The sequence below is a fragment of the Pelodiscus sinensis genome, chromosome 4, assembly GCF_049634645.1.
Source record: "Pelodiscus sinensis isolate JC-2024 chromosome 4, ASM4963464v1, whole genome shotgun sequence".
NCBI lineage: Eukaryota > Metazoa > Chordata > Testudines > Trionychidae > Pelodiscus > Pelodiscus sinensis.
Genome location: NC_134714.1, coordinates 107,655,907 through 107,681,860, shown reverse-complemented (window position 1 = coordinate 107,681,860; position 25,954 = coordinate 107,655,907). Strand labels below are relative to the sequence as shown.

Below are 25,954 nucleotides of genomic sequence, written 5' to 3'. Positions count from 1 at the left end.
AATTAAATTAATAAATTCTTACTATTTTCCAGTGATGGAACAACAGGCACACAAAATAAAACAGACCAGTATGACTGGCGACATTTCAGAAGGGATCTAGAATGGTTCACGATCTGAAAAATGTGTCTCACTAGGGGAATTTAAGCGGTTTATCAATGAGAAGTTAAAGAGATAACTTAATCACAGTCACTAGGTAACCACACAGGGAGAAGATAAATATCTGTGAGATATTAATTAATTTGGCAGAAAATGGTACTACAAGATCCAATGGTTGGAAGCTGAAGCTAGAAAAATTCAAACTGGAAATAAGGAACAATTTTTTAACAATGAGGATAATAGACTGCTGAAACAATTTACCAAGACATGTGATTGTTCTCTATCAGCTGAAATCTTTAAATCAAGACTGGTTGTCTTTCTAGGAGATATGGTCTAGTTCAACCACAAGTCATTGGGCTCAATTTAGGAATTATTGGATGATGCTCTGTGGTTTGTATTATGCAGGTAGTTGAACCACAGTCATCACGGTCCCAGCAGACTTTTAAACCTAATAAATTATTTTGCATGAGATTGTTCAAACAGCAGTTCCAATCCCCCAAATGCCTAGTTCAGTTCTCAGAGGCCAGGTTGAGTTTGTACCACTAGCAGTTAAAACATTTTTTTAAATCAATAAATTGAAAATAATTTACATAAATCTTTGAAAGAGAAACCTGGAAAATCATAACGTCCTTTTAGGGAAAAAATGCACTAGATGAAATTTAGTAACTTTGATCTTTTTAAATTTGGCATTTACTGTATGTAGGGACATGTTAAAATGTATTTACTTATATCAGCTCCTCGAGAGCCAGTGCGCACTGGGAACTGGCTTTTAAGGCAGCTTCCTGGGTGTGCTGACTCTTGCCTGTCCTGTCACTCTCTCATTTCCCATGCTGCGGCCTCCAACACAGAGGCAGCAGCACAGTGTGGGAGGCAGGTAGCTCCCCAGGAGCCAGTGTGCACAGGGAGAATGAGTATAACCATTAAGGTTAACCGAAGAGTCCAAGAATAGCGGTTAACTATGTACACAGTTACAATTTCACAGCCGTAGTATGTAGTCATATTTTGACACTTCATTGAGCTACATATGGAGACTGCCTGATTTGGTATAGTCTATACCAGCGGTTCTCAAACTTTTTGGGCTCTGGAGCCCTCTGGGCCCTTTGGGCTCTGGAGCCCAGCGGTCCACTGATTGTATGTGTTGTACCTATCGATGTTTCCTGTTTGTCAACCTCAAGGAGCCCCTGGAGATGTCTCATGGAGCGTTGGGGCTCCATGGAGCACAGTTTGAGAAACACTGGTCTACACTAATGTATTCAAAAAAATGGAGTAAGAAGATAAGTCTACAAAAGTGTCAGGAAAAATATCTAGGAGACATGCGTGTGTACCAGATATCCCTTGTTATTTCTGCATATCATAAAAATTATATAACAACATCCTTGATAGTAAGTACAGTATAAAAACAAATGACTAGACTACAAGGTCTTGGACTTCATGTCTGCCAATTCAGGTAACACAATCCATATTACATTGTATTTTATCCTATGCTGACTAATGTGAATAAAAACAAACACATTCAAAACAAAGCTAGACAAATATGCATTAAAACATTTGTGCAAATACTAAATAAATGATTTTCCTTTGCCTATGTTCTTGATCATTTTGTGTTTGGTTTCAATGAATATTGTAGTTTACTACCAGCAATCTTCATAGAAACACCAAATTCTAAGTGATTACTATATAGTATTAATTGAACTAAATTTTGGACTTATAAATGCAAAGTATTTATGATTACATCAGACAGCACAAATATCTGACCTATGTTTCAATAAAAACTGTGACAGGGTGTGCATATTCTGCACTGGGCCAGGGGAGGGGTGGAGGAAGTCCTGCCTCCCAGCTATACTAAAAGCTGGGGCAGTATAAAAGGCTCAGTCTGGGCTGGTCATTGGAGAGGAAGGACCTGCCTGCAGATCCTGAGAATTTCAGAGACTCTGGCCATTGGACCATGCTGCCCTGTGGCATAGGAGCGACTTTATAGACCAGGGGTGGGGAACCTCCAGCCCGCGAGCCAGATCCAGCCCACCAAAAAATTTCATCTGGCTTTCAGAGGGGTGGAGGGGTCATAGAATCATAGAACCATAGAGCTGGAAGAGGCCTCAGAAGGTCATCATGTCCAGCCCCCTGCTCTAGGCAGGACCAATTCCAACTACTTCAACCCAGACAGGGCTTTGTCAAGCCGAGATTTAAACACCTCTAGGGACGGAGATTCCACTACCTCCCTAGGTAACCCATTCCAGTGCTTCACCACTCTTCTAGTGAAATAGGTTTTCCTAATATCCAACCTGGACCTCTCCCACCACAACTTGAGACCATTGCTCCTTGTTCTGCCATTTGTCACTACTGAGAACAGCCTTTCTCCATCCTCTTTGGAACCTCCCTTCAGGAAGTTGAAGGCTGCTATCAAATCCCCCTTCACTCTTTGCTTCTGCAGACTAAACAGACCCAACTCCCTCAGCCTCTCCTCATAGGTCATATGCTCCAGCCCCCTAATCATTTTGGTTGCCCTCCGCTGGACCCTCTCCAATGCATCCACATCCTTTTTGTAGTGAGGGGTCCAGAACCAGGCACAATACTCCAGATGTGGCCACACCAGAGCCAAATAAAGGGGAACAATCACACCTCTGGATCTGCTGGCAATGCTCCTCTTAATGCAACCTAATATGCTGTTAGCCTTCTTGGCTACAAGGGCACTGTTGACTCATATCCAGCTTCTCATCCACTGTAACCCCCAAGTCCTTTTCTGCAGAACTACTACTTAGCTGGTTGGTCCCCAGCCTGTAGCAATGCTTGGGATTCTTCTGTCCCAAGTGCAGGACTCTGCCCTTGTCCCTGTTGAACCTCATCAGATTTCTTGTGGCCCAATCCTCCAATTTCTCTAAGTCACTCTGGAACCTATCTCTGCCCTCGAGCGTATCTATCTCTCCCCCTAGCTTAGTGTCATCTGCAAACTTGCTGAGGGTGCAATCCATCCCCTCATCCTCATGTCATTAATAAAGATATTGAACAAAACCCATCCTAGATCCGAACCTTGGGGCACTCCACTAGAAACCGACCGTCATCCTGACACCGAGCCATTGATCACTACACTTCTAGCCAGCTTTCTATCCATCTTACCATCCATTTATCCAATCCACATTCCCTTAACTTGCTGGCAAAAATATTGTGGGAGACCGTAACGAAAGTCTTGCTAAAGTCAAGGTATATCACATCCACTGATTTTCCCATGTCCACCGAGCCAGTTACCTCATCATAGACTCAAATTGGTCAGGCACAACTTGCCCTTTGTGAATCCATGCTGACTATTCCTGATCACGTTTTCTCTCTTCCAAGTGCCTCAAAATGGATTCCTTAAGCATCCCTTCCATGATTTTTCCAGGAATCGAGGTAAGACTGACCGGCCTATAGTTCCCTGGATCGTCCTTCTTCCCTTTTTTGAAGATGGGCACTACATTTGCCTTTTTCCAATCATCCGGGATCTCCCCCAATCGCCATGACTTTTCAAAGACAATGGCCAAAGGCTCCTCAATGACATTTGCCAACTCCCTCAGTACCCTCGGATGCATTAAGTCTGGACCCATGGATTTGTGTACGTTTAGCTTTTCTAAATAGTTCCTAACCTGTTCTTTACCCACCAAGGGCTGTCCATCTTCATCCCATCTTGCGTCACTCAGCACATTAGTCCGGGAGCCCACATTGTCCGTGAAAACAGAGGCAAAGAAGGCATTGAGTACTTCAGCTTTCCCCACATCATCTGTCACTAGGTTATGGCCTTCATCCAGTAGGGGCCCCACATCCTCTCTGATCACCTTCTTCTTGTTAACATGCCTGTAGAAACCTTTCTTGTTATCCTTCACATCCTTTGCTAGTCGCAATTCCAATTGCGCTTTCGCCTTCCTGATAACCCCCCGGCATTCTCGAGCTATACATTTATACCCCTCCCTGGTCATTTGTCCAAGTTTCCACTTTTTGTAAGCTCCCTTTTTGTGCTTAAGTTCACCAAAGATTTCCACTGTAAGCCAATCCGGTCTCCTACCATGTTTGCCTCTCTTGCTACACATCAGGATGGTTTCTTTCTGTGCCTTCAATAAGGCTTCTTTAAAATCCTGCCAGCTGTCCTGGACTCCTTTCCCCTTCATGTTAGCATCCCAGTGGATTCTGCACATCAGGTCTCGGAGGGAGTCAAAATCTACTTTTCTAAAGTCCAAGGTGTGTATTTTTCTACTGTCTTTTCTTCCAGCAGCTGTGAAACATCTCAGGAAGGTCCCGGGACCGCTTTAAAATCTTCCCCCAGCCTCCCCTGCAGTGCAGTTGGATACTTCTGGTTCTTCTCCTGCGTGTGGTAGAGGCGCACACATGAGATCTGGCAGGAGGGAGAAGCTCCACATGGTGGAGCCCAGTGGCGTTTTGGGAGATAGCAGTGAAAAAGAGGCTGCAGCTGCCTTCCCACCTCCACCAGCTGCAGCGGCTGCTACAAAACTCCTTTTGTGAGTAAGGAGGTGTGCGGGACCAGAGGAGAGAAGAGGGAGGGGGGAATCCATTCCCAGAGTGGGAGGGAAGGGAAGCCCCAAAGATCCTTCCCTGCATGGGGCACCTTTCGGGAGGAAGGGGAGGCCACAGTGGGCCAGCTTTTCTCCCCCACTTCCCAGAACAGGCTGGCTGCAGCAGAGAACCCGTTCGCTGCAAAAAGCAAATTCAGCCATCACATTAAAATTCTAAATAAAAACAATAAAAAAGAACATCATACCACAACAATTTTTGTGTGCGCGCACATGGGTGTGTGGTTGGTTTTTGGCGTTTTGTTTCTGGTTTCTCACTTTTGTGCACCCCCTCACTGATATCTCTGCAGGTTAGCGACCCCTGACCCACAAAAAAAAAAAAGGTACCCCTCCCATCATAGACTTTACCCATTAGGCTATACCGCCCTGTGACCAAAGTGCTACTATATAGACTCTATTTGGCCATGCTGCCCTGCAACCCAAGCACTACTGTAAAGACTCTAGTCACTAGACTGTATTGACCTGTGACCAAAGAAATACTACATGGACTCAAGTTATCAGGCCATGCTTCCTCGGGGTGATGGACTGATTCAGGTCACCAATGGATTGATGAGAGTACAAGTGACGTCTATACACCCCTGTGACCTAGCCCTCACAGGATGAGGTACATATACACCATGACACTAACCAACAGAAATAAAATTTCAAATATTTGTAACAAGTTGCTTATGAACAATCTACAGATAAAAGACTTACATGGCAAATAATTTCAAACAGTGAATACATTCTGCTTGTGCATAACTGAAAACAGAAATAAAACCTAAATTCATGAAATAATTATTTGCCACAAATGAAGTTTTTAGCTGTCATCTCAAAACACAGAAATAGCCACTGAAAATGTAGTTGGCATCTTCTAATGAAGGATGTCTGTCACTTTATATCAAGGTATAGAATTCTTACCCTGGGAATTCTTTTACTTTGTTTTAATTTTTAATGTTGTTAAGGTAAAACATAAAATTAATATTTTAGCACTTTTTCCTCCCCTAAAGCTTTAATCTCAAAATCACTTTAAACAGAAACTACTCTGTTCTCTTTTACTCTTCACTACTTTTTCCTCTCCCTTCCCTGGCACTTATCCACATGGAACTCAATTTCAAGAAAATAAAATTTTAGGCATGGCTTCATTTTAATCTGTGATGCTGTAAGTAATGGACAGTGTGGGGGGGGGAAGCTGTATACCCCATATCTGTTGTTAGTTACACACTGCTGCGATGAGCAATATATACACTAGTCAAGTGGCGTGGGGGAGAGGAGGAAGGGCTACATTTGCCTCCTTAGGAAAAAGCTCTACCTATAGAGCAAGTAGCTAGCTGTCTCTATTAGCACTCTCTGAATTGCTACAAAGCAGTGCTGATTACACATGACAAAGAAACTCTTTACCAATACACAACAGGATTTAGGACATACTTACACTGGGCATTAATATGCCTTTATTCACCAGTGGGCTAACATACTTCTGCACTTTAATGGACTCTCTTCATTGATTACTATTGTTCATTATTCTATTACCACATATTAAAATAGAAACAAAATGGAAAGTACATCGCCATTTAAATTATATATAAAAATGCATCATGCTGGCCTTGCCCCATTATGCAGAGACAGTCCTGCACATTATCATTCATGAAAACTGAATTCATGAGTCACCTTATGCTCCCCAGATAAGTAGAGATCAAGCCTGTCACGGCACTAATACACTTTGTGTCATGATGAAGCATGTCTAGGGAGGCATTAATAGTAGCCTAGAACGATCAAAGTTGTGATAGTGGCAGTAATAGTTGTAATAAGCTTCTTTAAACTCTGTAAGGGAAGAGCAGACTCTTATGCCATGATGCTGAGGGAGGTGCCACTTACAAAAACAGAGTTAAAAACTGAAGAATATCCTATGACTTTCTCTAATGCTATTTTCAAATTAAGCAATAAAAAGTGTGAAGTGGAATCTGTTAACTCATGTTCAATCTTGTGCTTTTAGTACAATCAGGTGTCAATAATGCGACATTGTTCTGACATGGTTGTAATTATAAAATGCTAATTTAAAAATATTTATATTGCTAATAAGGAATAAGGTCAGAAGTTCTGAGTTGTGACTGCTACCTACACTATTCACTGAATTTTACAAATTCTGAGCAGTGAATTATGCTGATTGGCTAATAAGAATTCTGAGCTGTGTCTGCAATCAAATCACCCTATTTCAGATGACCATTTTATAATATATGCTATTATAATTCTATATATTGTGCAACTGTAACAATTGCCATGCCAACATTAATATCATAAAGTGGGACCATAAACTCATGATGCATAAGCATAATAAAGTGCACTTAACACAACACACAGAAGAAACAAATAAGAACACAGGTAATAAAGGGGTGATGAGGCCTTTGTCATGCTGGGAACAAAAACAAAGGTGGGTTAGTCGCAAAATAAACAAAAAAAGAGAGATCGAGGAACTAACATATGAAGAAAGATGTTTAAAAATCCAGAAGAAAGGGAAGGTATGAGAACGTAAATTGTACATGTACACATGAGTTTGCATGTACCAAGGCTAGGACATAAAAGGATCAGATTGCATGTAAAGAGATGTCTTAGGATAGAAAGCATGCCAGTGGATCAAATAGAAGGAAGCACAGCTCTGAAATCAATGCATTAAAACCATGATTTAGAGAGAAGCCAGCTAAGAGAAAGAAACCAAGAGAAAAATTAAGAATAAGCAAATATTAACTCAAAAAGAGCATCTGAAAGCAATGTGACCTTTACGTTATGTAATTCTGACTTTTCATCCTTTATAGACTGTATTATGCTATAAGTTTTTTGTCGTAAATTCTTTTTAATAATTGGGTTATGTTCATGTGATTTATCTGCTGATTTTGAGATATTTCTCTAAGAAATAACAGATCATAATTTGGTGACAATTAATGTATTGCTGTTTAAACATAGTAATGCTGCTAAATTACATGAAGCTTTATGAAAGACATGCATACAGTCCTGTAAATGTAAAGCTTGATTTTTCCTTCCTACTACAGCATGCTTTGATAGCTATCTAAGTAAATCACAAAGACTCAAATTCAGACTGACATGTAAGACCCAGAATTAAGTGGAATTTCTTCATTACAGCTACATGAGGACAGACCACCTGTGCAGGGAGGCTATGCAGCCCTTGCACGCCATAACTGCCTGCCAGCGATTATAAACTGGAAAAAGTACCCAAGATGCTGCAGTGCAAAACAGAGTGGCATGAACTGTAGAATGCTCTGTGTCCTGCTGCAATTATCACATGCAGATGTGGTGACACACACTAAAAGGTACCTAATTCACATTGATGTAGTCACATTTCATACAGGACTATGTTAACGTGCATTAGATACTTTCTAGCTCATGCCATCAACACAAGGCTGCTGGAGCAACATCCCTCTAGTTCACACTGCAGCACCATTTAGACCAAGCCTTGCACGCTACCTTGAGTATGCAGCCTTTTTACTAAGGTTGCACATTCCATTTGAGGCTTCTCCCTGTAATTTCCAAGTCAGTGGCCAATTCCCTCAAGCCAGAATGTTAAAAAGACAACACCTAAATCTTTAGTTTATTTTTTTAGAATTACAATGCAATCTTCTGTAATCAGATGTTATTTAAAGACTAGTTCATAAACTAGTTCATAAACTAAATATATATTCTTCAAAATAGGAGCATACATTTAGCTCACTTTTTGGAACATTCATTTGTAATAGATTTCACATCAGTTGTTATTTCAAAGATCTCTAGACTATAACTCTTTTACCTTTTATTTTAAGGAAAATTCATAAGCAGTTTTATTATAAAGGGACAATAGATGTTATATTGATTTTACAAACTACTTACAGCATGTACATAATGACTCCTATGCTCCAAATGTCACATTGTTGACTATAATCATGGGCACTGATAACTTCTGGGGCTACCAACCAAGCAGAAAAAATAATATTAATAATAGAAAAAAATTACTTTTAAATGCTTATACACAAAGCATGAAGAATGTGCTGATGTGGTATAATTTATTCCCTTATGAAAAAAGAACCAACAGCAGATGTTTAAATGAATAATGTACAGGCCTTAACAATTCATGTTGACATATCCTCACTTTTATCATTTAGCTGCTAATGGGATTGTGACAGTAACTGTGTGACTAAATGTGGTATTGTTTTTCCAGTTGTAAAGTGTTAAAACATTATTTCTAGAATACTGAGTTAAAGTATTGTATGACGCAACATAAACATGTTTCCTTTTCGAAAACTACGTGTTTCACTTTTTCTTTGTAAGATATAAGGGCTTTTGGTAGCACGTATCATCTAACACATATTCTGTACAGTGCTCTACATTTATTTAAATTAACAATCTTTATGAAAATAAAAATGTTCTTCAATATGCAAATAGCTTTATATCTTTATTTCTACGTGTCCTGCATTACAAAATGCATACACTGTAATGTGTTCACTAACCATTTTTATGTTGGTATAGCCATATGTTTTAAAAATGCTGCTTTGAGACCAAACTGGTGGTGCTTTATCTACTACATCATGGGACTGAAGGCCATGAGTTCACTGCAAGACTTGAAGTCCTCATTCCCAGAATCAATGAAGATGACATGTTTTGCCCCAGAGAGAAAGCTAAATGCTTCATGCATCAGTACCTCGACCTATGCAGCAAATTGACACTGGCTGTCTTAATAGGTTTTCTCCCAGCACCTCAACAAAGTCTGATGAATTGTCTCAACCTCAATAATATTTTCATGGGTTATTTAACATTTTGTTGTTACTTAAAGTCTCCCTTTCAAAGCATCTAACTCTTGCTTTGAAGCTACCAAGCTACAGAATGTACTTTAAAATACTGTCACCATATCACAACTGGTACACAATACATGTAAAGTAGTATTTCCATTGTCAGAATTTGACAAATGTATCAAAAGCTATAAATCAAGAATCCTCCTTTTAAAAAATATTTTGAGATACCAATTTTTTGCATGCTGAAATGCCTGTGGGGCCGCAAACTGCTGACTACTGGGCAGTGACACACTTCCCAAGTGCAGGGGTAGGTGTCGGGCTAGGACCCAGCAGCAGCGGACAAGGACTCTGGGAAGGAGCTCAAGCAAGGAGGTGTAGCACTAGGACCCAGCGGTGGTAGCAGGCAAGGAGGAAGGAAGTGATCGCTGGGCTCGGCCCCCACAGCAGGGAGGACTCGCAGTCCCTGCTTGCAGGAACTCCAGAGACAGGCTCGGGCTTTCTTTCCGTGAAATTCTTTTAGTGTTGTATCTGTAAACTCTGATCTATTATGTACTGGCAACATTTTGTTTGCATATTTGTGTATTCATTATTTACATATATAAATATATAAATAATGAATATGCAAATAAAATGGTCCACCACAAGTTTGTGAATGGATTTGCTGGTCCGTGGTATAAAAAAAGGTTGGGAACCACTGGTCTAGACTACTGCCAGAGACAGGATACCAGACTAGACAGGTCATTGGTCTGATCTGGAATGCCTGTGCCTATAAGGAAAGGGGGAGCTCCTGACAAAAGGAGCTTAGAAACAGGCCCCTCTCTCTGGTTATCTGTAGCAAGAAAGAACATGGTGAGTTATCATTGCATTTCTTCATGTGATAACAATAAAAACACCCACAAACAGTGTGAAATGCTGAACTTACCCATGTATGTAGGAGTCCCACATGTAGACTGAAACATGCTTTCGCTACCACCTGCTTTCTGTACAGCTAAACCAAAATCAGTCACCTACAGGAAACAACACAGTAATGAAACTCTCCACATAGGCACAAAGCTGAAGTTCTTCTGTCTAGCTCACAGTACATTGTAGCAAAACTGCTGTAGTCAGAGAGAGTCTGTCAAATCATGTCACTCAGTCTCCTAGATCAAGCAGGAAGGACTCTACCCCATTTCTTTCATACATGTCTGTTGAACTGTATCAAACATTGATAATGTTTGTTCCAAAACTACCTTGCTAGGCAACTTGTTCTGCTATCCAAGCACAAGATATTTAAAAGGTCTTCCTGGTATGCAAGATAACCTTAGAGTAGACCAAGAGCTCACCAAAGAGGAATATGCTAAGGCCAATGGTCAAATTCCTGTTAATCATTTTGTTTTCTTTGTTGACAGGTCAGACTGGAGGCTCACCTGAAGTCTACTACGAATCAAATCTCTGATCAAATTAGAGATGTAAAATCCCATTTAATTGGTTACCCGCTTAAATATAATGTTTAACCAGTTAACCGAATAAAAAGGGGGACAGGCTGGATCAGCTCCCCCACCACAGGCAGTGGCTTCACCAGGCCAGCCAGAGCAGCCTCTGCCTGCAGTGCATCAGGGCCTGCTTCAGCCAGGTTGGGGTATCCCTGTCTGTGCCAAGCCCCATAGGGCTGGAGCAACCCTTTGCTCACAGTGGGCTGGGAGCTGCTCCAGCCCCCCAATGAACCTTCCACATCCCTACATCAAATACAGACCATGGTAGAGCAAGGAGAGGGAGGACCAGAAGTCAGGTCATGTCAAGAAAAAACAAACTTCTGGAAAACCAGAGAGCTGTTTATAGAGAACCACACAGAGTTTGGACTGCTGCAGAAAACAACTCCTTACTCTAGCAGTGACTAGAGCAGGGGAAGGCAATAATTTCTGATAGGAGAGATCACTCCAATAATTTGGTAAGTGGTTGAGGGCCACACTCTTCCATGATATTAATGGAGGAGGTACAGGGGTATGGGATGGAGGTTGGGTGCAGAAGGCATAAAGGATTGGGATGGGGAATCTAGGAGGGACTTTGGGTGAAGTAGGGGATTGTGACCTGGGGCAGCCAACTGGGATGCAGAAGAGGGTGCAGAGTCTGGGAGGGGAACGTGACCTAGGGTAGGGATGCAGGTGTTTGGGTTGTTTCCTGGGGCAGGGAATTGAGGTGCAGGGTCTGGGAGGGGTATAGGTTCAAGAGAGGTTTCTGGCCTAGAGGAAGGGTATAGGAGGAAGGGGTGCATGGTCTGGGAGGGGGTTGTAACCTGGGGCAGGAGTGCTAGAGGGAGTGGCAGGGATTTGGGTTCTGACCCGAGTTAGCAGACTGGGGTGCAAGTCTAAGAGGGGGCTGTGACCTGAGGAGGGGTACTGGAGGGGATGCAATGTCTGGAAGGTGTATGGGAGCTGCAACAGAGGTGCAGAAAGTTTGGGTTACATGGGGTAGGGATGAAGGAGGGGCAGAGCATTAGAGGAGGGAGGGGCTGAGGTTCCAGTGGTAAGTTCTCTCTAGGAGACCTTACCTGGGTGGCTCCCAGCCAGCAGCCCAGCAGGTTCTTTAGCCAGGGTCCCTACCTTCTGCGCCTGTGTGCTCAGAGGCCTGTGTTTGTTGCTGTGAGCTTGGGAAATGAGAAGGGAGGGGCACTTCACATGCTGCCTCTCCTGAAAACAGGCAGGTGCTACTGGCCAGAAACTAGCCAATGGGAGCTACTGGGAGAGGGAGCCATGTGAGAAACCTCTCGCCCACTCTCTCGGGCTCTTAGCATTCAGAGGTGCACGTATGGCCCTGCAACTGGCTTCACTGAGTGCCAAGTGGGGGAGGCCAGATCCAATGGCTCATTCGGCTGCACCGGCCCACAGACTATAGTCTGCCCCACCCTAGACTAGAGCATGCTCCCATATGGGCCCACTCCTCCCACTGATTGCATGCTCCCTGCACTGCAGTAGGAAAGTTGAAAGGGAAAAAGCAGCAACAGGGAAGAGGCAATGCTTCAGCTGCCTGACCCAAAGAAAAGAGTGTAGAAAGATTCTTCTGCAGCTCTTCAGAGACAGTCAGTTGGCTGATCAGCAGCTTGGGTCCAAGGGTCCAATGCACTCTTCTTCGCTAAACACATTCTCCACTGCGCTCAAAATATTTATGCCTTCCTATTAAGTCACTGAGGGCACCCTTAAGCTCTCAGGCTGTCTCCTTAATATTCAAGGCAGGGGGTGGAAAATTAATAATTATTACAAGCAGTTTTGTGGGCAATGTTCTGCTGGTCTGATCCAGAGAACAGAGTGGGATCCCAGCACATTCCTTGAACCAAGAAATGAAGATAAAGGTTCCGAAATTTGGACTGAAAAACCCTCAAACATCTTTTTTCCTTATGTATAGTTTAAAAACCAAAGTAAAGTTTTATCCTGTGTGAAGCTGAGTGCGAGTAGGTTAAAAGATAAGAGATGCAAAGACAATTTAGAAAGTCTCGCTATTACAAATTAAAATTCACTATTGTTTATTTTAGCTAGAAAGCTGCATTATATGGTTTTGTGGGTCTGAAGCACACCCAAGGTTATTTTTATATCTGCTAACCAGTTTGGACTCTCATGGAAATGAGAGGTGTGTCTCATGAGAAGTCTGAAGTGAGCAATGTTTTAATTTAACACATTTATTTTTATTTTCTTTAAACTGAGCAGTTCACTATTTCATTCATTCATTCCACTCATTTTTAACACTGGGAATAATTTCCCCAACTTTACATTAAATATTGAAAGGGTAACGTATTGTATTCGAAACAAAAAACAGGATTATGTGGCACTTTAAAGACTAACAAGATGGTTTATTAGGTGATGAGCTTTCGTGGGCCAGACCCACTTCCTCAGATCAAATTGTGGAAGAAAATTGGCACAACCATATATACCAAAGGGATACAGTCAAAAAAAGTGAATACATATGAAAAGGACAAATCTATTATATGGTGTGACGGGGCGCTCCCGCCCCGCACTCGGGGTACCCGGGGTGACGGCAGATGGACAGGCCGGGGAGTGGAGAGCCTCCGGGGCGGCGGGCCACGCTGCCGAGTCGGGGCTCGGTGCGGCGAATGATGAGGGGCAAGGAGAGCCTCTGGGCGAGGCCCAGGGAGGAGGGGCTAGAGAGGTGCCGGCGTGTGACGTTACGGGGGAGGGGAGGTTGCAGGGCGGCGCGGAGGAGATGACGTGCGGGGACAGGGTTGGCGGGGGATTTAAACCCGGGTCTGGCACTGCGGAGGGGAGAGAGAAAAATGAAGAATCAGTGAGCAAGGAGGAAGGAGAGGTGAGGCTGGGATACATGGTAGGGACTGGCCCTTAGGAAGGGCGGAGTAGGAAGCGGCCCAGGGTGGGGTCGTGGAGCCCGTGAGCGTGTGTGTTTTGGGGTACTTCCCCCATCCGCTAGGGAGGGACCATGAGTCCCTGCCTTCAGGGCCCTGGGCCGGGGTTCGGAGAGGGGGTGGGCCCGAACCCCCTACGCCGTTGGCCGGAGAGGCAGCCTCGAGCGTGCATTGAGAGAGAAGAAAAGGAATGTGAACAGGGCGGGTTTCCGCTGTGGGTTGTGCCTGTGGCTACAGGACTGTCCCGCAGGACCAATAAACACAGGTGACATTAGCCTTGTTGGGGGTGAACTAGTCCAGAACCTCCTACATGTGGTGGAGAATGTGGGCAGGTCCCTGAGCCCCGGGAACAAGAAGGGGCTCTAGGGAGCGGTGTGGCACACACACATACACACACACAAAAAAAAAAAAAAAAAAAAAAAAGAAGAGGGGCAGGGGAAGAAGATCAATTATTTTTTTTGTGTTTCTCGGGAGAGATAGGTCTTGGCCACATACATATTATCGTTGGCTTATCCACAAGGTTCAATATGGAAGTCAACAAGATTATAGAGTGGCTGGTAGACAACCAGAAGCAGCAACAGCAGCATCAGAACCAGGTGCTGCAAGAAATGATGACCCAGTTCCAGGACCAGCAGCGGCAAATGCTAAAGGAGATCCGCGAAGGGGCGATGGCAGGGGGAGGCGCACCAGGTGGGGAGACGAGTCCCCTGGGAACAGGGGAAGGCGGCGCCATCCCAGGCACCCAGCTGCCCCTTCGCTTGACTAAGCTAGGACCCCAGGACGATCCAGAAGCATTTCTGGTCACATTTGAACGGGTGGCCACAGCCGCCAAGTGACCACAGGAACATTGGGCCACATTATTGGCCCCTTTCCTAACAGGCCCGGCACAATTGGCCTACAGAAGTATGGCAAACAAGGACGCCTTGTGTTATTACAAGGTCAAGGAAGAAGGGCTGGACCAGCTGCGCATATCCCCAGAGACGCATCGGCAGAGGTTCCGGGACACCCATTACGACCCAAAGGAGCGACCCCGGGCTCTGGGGCAACGGGTAAGGGAGGCCGGCATGAGGTGGCTTGAACCCGCAAGCAAGACAGGGTTGCAGGTGGCGGAACAGGTGGTGCTGGAGCAGTATATCAGGATCCTGCCCGCTGAAGGGCAAAAATGGGTGCGCCGACACTGGCCTGAGTCACTAGAGGAAGCGATTATTTTGATAGAACGATTTATGGTGGCGGAAGAGACGGGGGGGAAGCACCCTCCCATTACCCCGTCGGGACCCCGGCGAAGCACACCTCCTGGCGGGGGGCTGGACACCTCGCATCGGGTGGAACCAACCCGCCGATCGTCGTGGGGGCCAGGGGTAGAACGGAAGCTGGCCCCGGTCTGGAACCCGCCGGGGAGTAGCGGAAGCCAACCTGAGGCGAGTGGGGACCCTGGAGCGCCCAACCCTAAGGTCAGCCCTAGCCCGCAAGGAGCCTGCTTCCAGTGCGGCCAAGAGGGGCACTTCAAAAAGGACTGTCCCTTGATGGATTGCACCTTCGGGCAGAGAAGGCGAGACAGGACAGCTGGAGCAACCTCGCCACGAGCAGAGGGGCCTGTTTTACCCTGGTAACAGACCACGCCCCCCAAGTGGCTCAACACCATGAAGGATACCAACCCACGAATACTCCGATGGTACCTGAGTCTGCAGCCATACAAGTTCAAGATTGTGCACCAGCCGGGGAACGCCCACCAAAATGCGGACTGCCTCTCAAGGATACCCGAGGGAGACGCGGGGGATGGGGCGAGTATAAGGGACGAAGTGAAGGGGGAGTGGTGTGACGGGGCGCTCCCGTCCCACACTCGGGGTACCCAGGGTGACGGCGGATGGACACGCCGGGGGGTGGAGAGCCGGCGCTCCTCCGGGGCGGCGGGCCGCGCTGCCGAGTCGGGGCTCGGCACGGCGAATGATGGGGGGCAAGGAGAGCCTCTGGGCGAGGCCCAGGGAGGAGGGGCTAGAGAGGCGCCGGCGTGTGACGTCACGGGGGAAGGGGGGTTTCTGGGCGGAGGAGATGACATGAGGGGACAGGGCCGGCGGGGGATTTAAACCCGGGTCTGGCACCGCAGAGGGGGGGGAGAAAAACGGAGAAAAGAGAGTTACTCACCTGGTGCAGTAACATCTGTTCTTCGAGATGTGTGTCCCCGTGGGCGCTCCACTCGAGGTGCTGGGCTCATCCCGGCACCGCAAACCGGAGGTATTTTCACTAGCAGTAGCCCCCTGCCGGACCGCGCATGCGTGAGTGCCCCTTCGCACCTTTCATCTGAGCGCAGTCCGGTCTTATCAGTTTCCTCCCAACCGGAAGCATCTGAAAGACATAAATAGAACCTCCGAAGCAGGGAGGAGGGTGGGACATGGAGCACCCACAGGGACACACATCTCGAAGAACAGATGTTACTGCACCAGGTGAGTAACTCTCTTTTCTTCATCGAGTAGTGTCCCCGAAGGTGCTCCACTCGAGATGAGTACACAGCAGTGGTCCAACGTGACATGAGTGCTTCGGACCTATCACCTTCGGGCTGTAGACAAGACAGCCTGAGCTACCCTCGAATCGGAGGTAAGTATGTTCACAAGGGCATAGTGTTTTGCGAATATGAGGGTGGATGACCAGGTTGCCGCACAGCATATGTCCTGCAATGGTACTCGGTGAAGATAGGCAATGCTATGCCCCGGGTGGAATGAGCACGAAGACCGCTCGGAAGAGATTTGTTGCGCAAGGCATCACATTGTGTGATGCAAGCAACGACCAAACGGGAAATACGCTGTGCAGAAAGTAGTTTGCCCTTGGAGCGTTCGGCTGTAGAAAGGAAAAGCCGTTGAGATTTCCTAAAGACCCAAGTTCTGTCAAGGTAAAAAGCCAGTGCTCGCCTGACATCTAGGGTGTGTAGACGTGCTTCTTCCAATGAGGAGTGAGGCTCTGGGTGGAAAGTCGGTAGAATTATGGGCTCATTTATATGGAAAGCAGAGTTGACCTTTGTCAAAAACGCTGGTTGGACACGCAGTACTGCCGCATGACTGAAGAATTGCCTATACGGCGGATCAGCAGAAAGAGCTGCTAATTCGCTTACTCGACGCGCCGACGTGATGGCAAGTAGAAACACAGTTTTCATCGTGAGCATCCGTAGACCACACGTTGCAAGCGGCTCAAAGGGCGTGCGAGTCAGAGTGTCCAATACTAGAGGCAAGTCCCAAGACTCTGGTGGGATCCTGTGGGTCGGATACAAGTTGCCTAACCCCTTCAGAAATCTCTTGGTGATAGGGTGGGCAAACACTGAATAACCGTCAACAGGAAGACGGAAGGCTGAAATTGCCGCTAGATGCACCCTTAGGGAAGAAATAGTTAGTCCCGTCGTCTTTAGATGTATCACATAATCCAGTATCTGTTGTATAGACGACAAGTGAGGGTCAAGATCCCTTGCCAAGCACCACAAATGGAAACGACGCCATTTATAGAGATAGGATTTACGCGTTGTACTGTGCCTACTGTTAATCAACATGCGTCTCACTTCTTGGGAACATGAGAGTTCTGAAGCTTGGAGCCAACTAGGAGCCATGCCGTGAGGTGCATGCGGTCGATGGCTGGGTGAAGAATCGTGCCGTGTTTCTGAGATAGCAAGTTGGACAGCTGCGGTAGTTGTCGTGGATAGGCCGCTGACATTCTCGACAGCTGTGTTAACCAGATCTGCCTGGGCCAGAAAGGTGCTATCAGAATCACTGTTGCGCCGCCCAGTGCTATCTTCTCCAAAACCCTTGGAATGAGTGGAAGAGGAGGAAAGGTGTATAGCAATTGGTGGCGATCCCAGTCCAGGAGGAAGGCATCCCTGAGAGAGTCCGTGCCGATGCCTGCTCATGAGCAATACTGAAGACATTTCCTGTTGTGTTGAGTGGCGAACAAGTCCACCTTGGGAAAGCCCCATTGCAAGAAGATGTCGCGGAACACTTCGGGATGCAATTCCCACTCGTGCTGTGAGAGGAAATGCCTGCTCAGAGTATCGGCAATTACATTGTCCTTGCCAGAAAGGTATGCTGCAGTTATGGTGATACCTTGTTGAATAGCCCAATTCCACAGGCGCACAGCCTCTGCACACAGGGAGCGGGAACATGACCCCCCCCCGCTTGTTGATGTAATACACCATGCATATGTTGTCGGTGAGAATCTGTATGGAGTGTCCTCGGATGATGGGCAGAAAGTGTTTGCAGGCCTTGAAGACTGCTCTTAGCTCGAGAAAATTTATATGCTGTAGCGATACCTGGGGCGTCCAGAGACCCTGCGCACGGAGCTCCCGAAGGTGGGCGCCCCAGCCGAGCGGAGAGGCATCTGTAGTGATTTGTAGAGATGGTTTTCGGGCATGAAAGGGGACCCCTGTTAGCATGTTGTTGGGGCTGTCCCACCATGTCAGGGAAGTCCGCACCTGACTTGGCAGAGAAACCACCCTGTTCGTACTGAGCACCTGGGGCGTGTACACGGTGAACAGCCAATGTTGAAGACTTCGCATATGGAGTCTGGCATGCGGAACCACATATGTGGTGGCTGCCATGTGTCCCAATAGTTACAGACAGGTAAGTATTCGGGACTTTGGGGAAATTGATATTGATTGTACCAGGTCCTGTATGAGTTGAAACCTCTTTACCGGCAAGTATGCCCTCGCGGTTAGGGAGTTGAATCTTGCTCCGATAAACTCCAGGTCGCGAGTAGGTGTTAGGAAGGACTTCTCGGTATTGATTATGAGCCCGAGGGCTGTGAACAAAGTGGTAGTTATAGACACTGCCCTCGTAGCCTCGTCGAGTGTAGAAGCCTTTAGCAGGCAATCGTCCAGGTATGGAAAGATTGTAATATCGAGGCGTCACAGGTAGGCCGCCACTACTGCCAGGGTCTTGGAGAAAACCCGTGGGGCCGCCAATAGTCCGAAAGGCAGCACGCGATATTGATAGTGGTCGGACCCCACTGTGAACCGAAGGAATCTTCTGTGCACCGGGTGTATCGTTATATGGAAGTAGGCGTCCTGAAGATCGAGGGACGCGAACCAATCCCCTTTGTCGAGAGCCGGGATGATCGAAGATAACGTGACCATCTTGAATTTTTGCCTTCTCAGATGACGGTTGAGCCGACGTAGGTCCAGGATAGGCCTCCAACCCCCTGATTTCTTATGGGTGAGGAAATAGCGAGAGTAGAACCCTCTCCCCAAAAAGGGTGTCGGCACCCTTTCCACTGCCCCTAATGAGAGAAGGCGCGACACCTCTTGATGTAGAAGAGTCTCGTGAGAGGGGTGCCTGAAAAGGGACGGGGCAGGAGGGGAGGGAGGGGGAAGAGAGGTGAAGGGGATGACATATCCTGAAGTGATTACGTCGTGAACCCACCGGTCGGTGGATATGAGAGCCCAACGATGCTGATAAGGCCTGAGACGATGATGGAATACGCCTTTTGTGATGTCCCGAGTCTCTGTTAACGGGGTGGTCCGAAGTCCCTCGATCAACCCATCAAACCTGCTGTCGGCCCTGCTGCTGGACAGACGTCTTGTTAGGTTGCTGGCGACGCTTCTGGGGCCGTTGTCTTGGCCTCTGTTGCTCATATGGCCTGGCGCGTGGCGTCGCATAGGAGAATGGTCTTTGCCTATTGTAGGGTATGTATTTCCTACGTTTGTAGGGGGGGGGTGCACATCCCTAGCGTTCTCAAAATTGTACGTGTATCCTTGCCCGAGTGGAAGACCTGATCTGTTGACTGAGCAAATAGCGACTTGCGATCGAAGGGCAAATCCTCCACCTTGGCCTGCAACTCCTTCAGGACAGCGGCCTGTTGTAGCCAAAATGCCCGACGCATGACTATGGCCGAAGCTGCGGATCTAGCAGCTGCGTCAGCCATGTCAAGGGCGATCTGCAAGGCTGTTCGGGCAACCGTATAGCCCTCTTGTATCACTGCCTTGAGCATCTGATGTTTGGAATCCGGCAAGTGCTCAAATAGAGGGACCAGTTTCGAATAGTTATCGAAATCGTGGTTTGCTAGCTGTGCCGCAAAGTTACACATCCTCAGAGCAGAAGTAGAGGAGGAATATACTTTCCTGCCCAAGATATCCAGTTGTTTGGCCTCCTTGTCGTTTGAGGGATTCTTGGTCTGAGACAATCTTGTTCTCTGTTGTGCCGCGTCCACCACAAGGGAGTTAGGCTGAGGATGTGTAAACAGAAACTCCATATCCTTCTGAGTGATGAAGTACTTCTTGTCCGACCGCTTATTAGTTGGTAGCAATGTGGCCGGCGTCTGCCAGATGTCGTTGGCGATCTCCAGTATAGCATCATCAAAGGGAAAAGCGAGCTTTGACTTTTGGGAAGGTTGTAGATTCTTAAGCAACCGATGTTGTTTCTGTTGCACGTCCGCGGTCTGAACGTCCTGGGATTGTGCAACCCTCTTGAAGAGCTCCTGGAATTGCTTGTGGTCCTCCGTAGGAGACAAGTCCGCAGGGATCACTGCGTCATCCGGCGAGGATGAGGAACGCTGCGCCGGGGAATCAGGGCTCTGCTGTCCCTGAAGAGGAGTGTGGTCCTGCTTATCCTCCTGATATTGCGAATCCAAATCCCCAGCCAAGGATGGTGGGGCAACATAAGGAGTAGACTCGTCCAGACCGTGCGGAGATTCATGCCAAGAAGATTGCGGTGACCGCGATCGTGAATACCTTCTGCAGTGAGATGAACGAGAAGAGCACTCGTGATAACATCGGTCATGCCTCCGGCTGCGGCAGGGAGAACGGCTGTATCTTCTCACTGTGTCATACCAACGAGGGCACTCTGTACGTCTTGGGGATCTTGGTGAAAGGGATCTCCTATAGTAGCGTGAAGGAGACCACGAGTAGCGGTCCCGATAGTACCGACGTGGCGGTGAATGACGAGGTGACCTATAGTAGGGTTCCCTGCAGGTCGTGTAACGGTGAATACGACGACGGCAATCAGCATGGGACGAGATAGGTGAATCAGGTCCAGGTGAGAAGGTTACACTGTCCGGCGTTATTGATGGCGTCTGGACCCTTGCAGACTTTTGCTGTGCTTTGGTTGGCACCGAGGTATTGCAGGCAGGCTGAGGAGGTGCTTGTGGCAGAACAGCAGACAGTGAAGAAGCCTCTGCCACTTGAACGTCGGCAGAGTAAAGGCTCGGTGCAGCTTGATCATCCGGGAATGTGAAACCAGGAGGCTGGGCTGACAGAGACTCCTGTGGCGGAGGTGCATCCGGTGCCGATATGCCCGGCACCGAGGAGCCTGGAGCAGCACCTAGGGAAGGCGCTGTGGGTGCTGACACAGCTGGCTGCAGGCGCGCATGCGCCGGAACTCCCGGTGCCGGGGCTTCTCTTGCCGGCTCCGCAATGGCCGTTAAAGCCGTTGCCGGCACCGACTCCACTCGTGACCCCTTCTTGGGTGTCGGAGCGGAGCTTTTGGGGCAGGCTGCAGTTGGGGCAGAAGAGCTACGGCCCTTGCCTGCCTTGCCCGCGGGGAGTCTCGGCGCATAGCCAGAGCTCCCCGGCTTGTCCGCGGTGCCGCCCGGCGCCCCGTGGATCTTGCGGGCTTGCCCAGCGTGCTCAGTAGATGCAGAGCGCGGCTCGGAGACCTCTGGAGCTTGGAGAGCCTTGTTGAACAAAAGGACTCTCAACCTCAGCTCCCGATCCTTTCTGGCGCGAGCTGTCATCTTCGCGCAGTGGCCACACTTCGCTGGGACATGAGTGTCCCCGAGACATCTGACACACCGGGAGTGTCCATCTGAGATGGGGATAGCCTCCTGGCACTGGAGGCACTTCTTGAAGCCAGGTGATCCTGGCATCCTTGAGTCCTTTGCTGTTTATTTAGTCTGAGTCAATTTCAGTCAGGAAGGCACTGACCGGCCGCTGAAGAAAAAAAAACGGTTTTTTTTTTTTTAAAGGGAACTACAACTAGAAACAGTATAACAGTCAACTACCTATCACTAACCAAGTAAACTATAACTAGGAAAATTTTCCTTTCTCCTCAGAGAGAGGAAGGGAGCCTAAACTAACTCCGTCTGCGGCTGCGGACGGTTGGAGAGAAACTGACAAGACCGGACTGCGCTCAGATGAAAGGCGTGAAGGGGCACTCGCGCATGCGCGGTCCGGCAGGGGGCTACTGCTAGTGAAAATTCCTCCGGTTTGTGGCGCCGGGATGAGGCCAGCACCTCGAGTGGAGCACCCTTGGGGACACTACTCAATGAAGAATCAGTGAGCAAGGAGGAAGGAGAGGTGAGGCTGGGATACATGGTAGGAACCGGCCCTTAGGAAGGGCGGAGTAGGAAGCGGCCCAGGGCGGGGTCGTGGAGCCCGTGAGCAGGTGTGTTTTGGAGTACTTCCCCCATCCACTAGGGAGGGACCGTGAGTCCCTGCCTTCAGGGCCCTGGGCCGGGGTTCGGAGAGGGGGTGGGCCCGAACCCCCCTACGCCGTTGGCCGGAGAAGCAGCCTCGGGCGTGCATTGAAAGAGAAGAAAAGGAATGTGAACAGGGCGGGTTTCCACTGCAGGTTGTGCCTGTGGCTACAGGACTGTCCCATAGGACCAATAAACACGGGTGACATTAGCCTTGTTGGGGGTGAACTAGTCCAGAACCTCCTACATATGGTCATGCCAATTTTCTTCCACAATTTGATCTGAGGAAGTGGGTCTGGCCCACGAAAGCTCATCACTTAATAAACCATCTTGTTAGTCTTTAAAGTGCCACATAGTCCTGTTTTTTGTTTCGACTAGACTAGACTAACACGGATACATTTCTATTAATATTGTATTTGGTCCCTTTGCTCCCTTACACACAATATTTCTGAGCTATACGAGGGTATGTCTACACTGCCACCCTAGTTCGAACTAGGGTGGCTAATGTAGGCATTCGAACTTGCAATTGAAGCCCGGGATTTAACTATCCCGGGCTTCATTTGCATGTTCCTGGGCGCCACCATTTTTAAATGCCACGTAGTTCTAACTATCTGCCCGTGGCTACATGCGGCACGGACTACGTAGTTCGAATTAAAGCTCCTAATTTGAACTACCGTTAAACCTCCTTGCAGGAGAAATAATGGTAGTTCAAATTAGGAGCTTTAATTCGAACTACCTAGTCCATGCCGCGTGTAGCCGCGGGCAGGTAGTCCAAACTGGGGGGCATTTAAAAATGGTGGCGCCCGGGAACATGCAAATGAAGCCCGGGATAGTTAAATCCCGGGCTTCATTTGCAAGTTCGAATGCCTACATTAGCCACCGTAGTTCGAACTAGGGTGGCAGTGTAGACATACTCCAAATGACAAATTGGAGACAAACCCTCTATAAGGGTTTGTTGTAGGGAAAGGGGCAAGAAGTCCGTTGTGTCACAGCACAGTCATAATTTGATATCCCTGAGAATGGGGAACTGGCCCTATCCTTCATCCTTGAGACAAGTGTGATGGGTTGGGGGATCAATCTGTACCATTGTGATGGGTTGGGGGATCAATCTGTGTCAATCTGTATCAATCTGAATTGCAGATAGTTTTATGAAACTGCATCATTAAATTATTGTGTGAGGGAAAGCCTACAAGAGAGCCATCTTGCACCCAAATAAGATAAGGGACATGGTTGCAAGGCCAGGGTTGGTAATGGGATGCAAGACCCTGCCTGACAGAACACCGATGATCCTTCAAGGATTCCCAAGGGAAGGGTAAACTAGTAAGGGACACTGTGTTTATAGTATTTTATTGTTTTGTGTGATCTGTACTTTCCTTGTTGCTTAACATGATTAAATATAAAAAGCATAAAGTTGACAGACTGAACAGTCAGTGTGTGTGTGTGTGTGTGTGTGTGTGTGTGTGTGTGAACTACTGTTGGCCCTGGGAGTTAAATTCTAAACCAGAAACTTTGCATCTGTTGGCTAGAATTCTGCATGAGGAGCGTGTTTAAATATTGCACTGCTCAAAGAGGATAGGCAGGTGGACAATGGGTTCCAACACCCCAAAGGGAAGATGCCAGATACAAGGTTTGCATCCTGAGAGCATGCATAAGGAACCTAGTTGGAATGCTGGCTGAAATGCATTCAGGTTCCACTAGCATAAAAACACACTAGGGAATCCAAAACATGAAGGCTTGGACTCCCCTCATGGCAGTGAGTGGCCAGGATGGGGCACTTGCTAGGATCTGTAAAAACAAGCACTTCCAAAAGTGTATTGAAATGACGAATTTCAATTAGTTGGTAGATGTAAAACTTCTGATAGTGATGCCCCCATACAGCTGTGATAATTACACACAAAGGCCCAAGGAGGGGCCATCAGTGGGATAGATTAGTCTAGAAAGGAAAGAACAATCAGTTTCACACATAGAGAATGGGAAGTGACTGTCTAGTAAGGAGTACGGCAGAAAGGGATCTAGGGGTTATAGTGGACCACAAGCTGAATATTAGTCAGCAGTGTGATGCTGTTGCAAAAAAAGCAAACATGATTCTGGGATGCATTAACAGGTGTGTTGTCAGCAAGACACGAGAAGTCATTCTTCCACTCTACTCTGCACTGGTTAGGCTTCAGTTGGAGTATTGTGTCCAGTTCTGGGCACCACATTTCAAGATATGAAGAAATTGGAGAGGGTCCAGAGAAGAGCAACACGAATGATTAAAGGTCTAGAGAACATGACCTATGAAGGAAGGCTGAAAGAACTGGGTTTGTTTAGTTTAGAAAAGAGAATATTGAGGGGGAACAAGATAGCAGTTTTCAGGTATCTAAAAGGGTGTCATAAGGAGGAGGGAGAAAACTTGTTCATCTTGGCCTCTGAGGATAGAACAAGCAATGGGCTTAAACTGCAGCAAGGGAGGTTTAGGTTGGACATTAGGGAAAAGTTCCTAACTGTCAGGGTAGTCAAACACTAGAATAAATTGCCCAGGGAGGTGGTGGAATCTCCATCTGTGGAGATATTTAAGAGTAGGTTAAAAAATGTCTGTCTATCAGGGATGGTCTAGACAGTATTTGGTCCTGCCATGAGGACAGGTATCTGGACTTGATGACCTCTCGAGGTCCCTTCCAGTCCTAGTATTCTATGATTCTATGAAAGGAAATCATCTGGTAACAAATTTGTTTTCCATTCTAGTTTCTGGCCTGTTCCCTGGGGGAGTCATCTGGGACATAGTGAAGAGCAGGGAAAATTACACAGAAGAAAAGATATGTAGGGCAGAAAACAGGTTTCTTCTTCCCTAAAATTAGCACACCTAGAGCTACTTTCTGCCCAAGAATGAGACTAGAAAATTAAAGATGAAGCTCAAAGTGTTTTCTAAAAGTTGAATGAGCTAGTATCTGGATTGTGGAGGAAAGATCTTACATTACTAGGGCTTCAAGTGGATAAGTCTGTCAACTGAGGGACTACATCACTCTAGATGGTTGCTTTACTTCCCTTTCCACCTCTTGTTGATAAAGATTCAAAGCCTCTAAAATTAATCTCTGAAGCTCTTTTGTGCATTAACATCCATATAAGAATCTCCATGCAAGACTTTAGAAGATGTGTTTAAAGATGCCTTAATGACTCTTAGTTCTGAACCACCTTAAACAGTGCTTGTGTGCTACCAAAATGCATAAGGAAGACTGGCTCTCTTTGTAGGTCTCTCAACCCCCATACTGGCAATCTTCCAAGAGGGGATTAGGGAATGCTTTATATTACAAACTTGTTTGTCCATAGCATTGAAAGACTCAGGAGTTCCTTTACATGAGGTCCCTTATGCTGACAGTCTATTGAATACACCATCAATGGATACATTTCTAGACTCCTCAATGGCTAGTATCACTGCTGCTTCTTTCATAGACACTCTCGGGGATTAAATGTTTTGTGTTGGTGACTGCCAGGAAGAAGGCCTGATAGTAACATGCAGACAAGTGCCTGCCAGTTCCACCAATATCAGAAGAACAATTCAAGAGTCTGCTGAATCCTGGAAGTTAAATTCTCCATCCTGAATATCTTCTTCTTTCATCAACTTGTTCGTCCTTTTGAGATCTTAGACGTACCAAACTCTTCCTGATCTTTTTCTTACTAGATGACATAGACTCCTGTGTACCTTTTGTCTTGAGGGACAGATTCAGCTACCCACTAGTCCTAGAAGCTATTAAAGTCTTTCAAAATTATTTGAATTTTTTCCTTTTTTTCTTCCCAAAGATTGTGTAAGAACCTATGTTTTCACAGTTTATTACCCTATC

The 25,954-nt window shown here is 46.9% G+C and overlaps 1 protein-coding gene across 6 annotated transcripts in view; it reads right to left on the bottom strand.

Moving 5' to 3' along the window:
• STK33 (serine/threonine kinase 33) overlaps positions 1-25,954 on the bottom strand; it is a 124,948-nt gene that overhangs the window by 36,917 nt on the left and 62,077 nt on the right. For all 6 annotated transcript variants that reach the window (XM_075927996.1, XM_075927997.1, XM_075928001.1 and 3 more), the window contains 2 exons: positions 10,329-10,413; positions 8,508-8,583 (listed from right to left, as the gene is read on the bottom strand). In XM_075927996.1, coding sequence (XP_075784111.1) covers positions 8,508-8,583; positions 10,329-10,413 — 161 coding nt within the window. The remainder of the gene's footprint in view (positions 1-8,507; positions 8,584-10,328; positions 10,414-25,954) is intronic.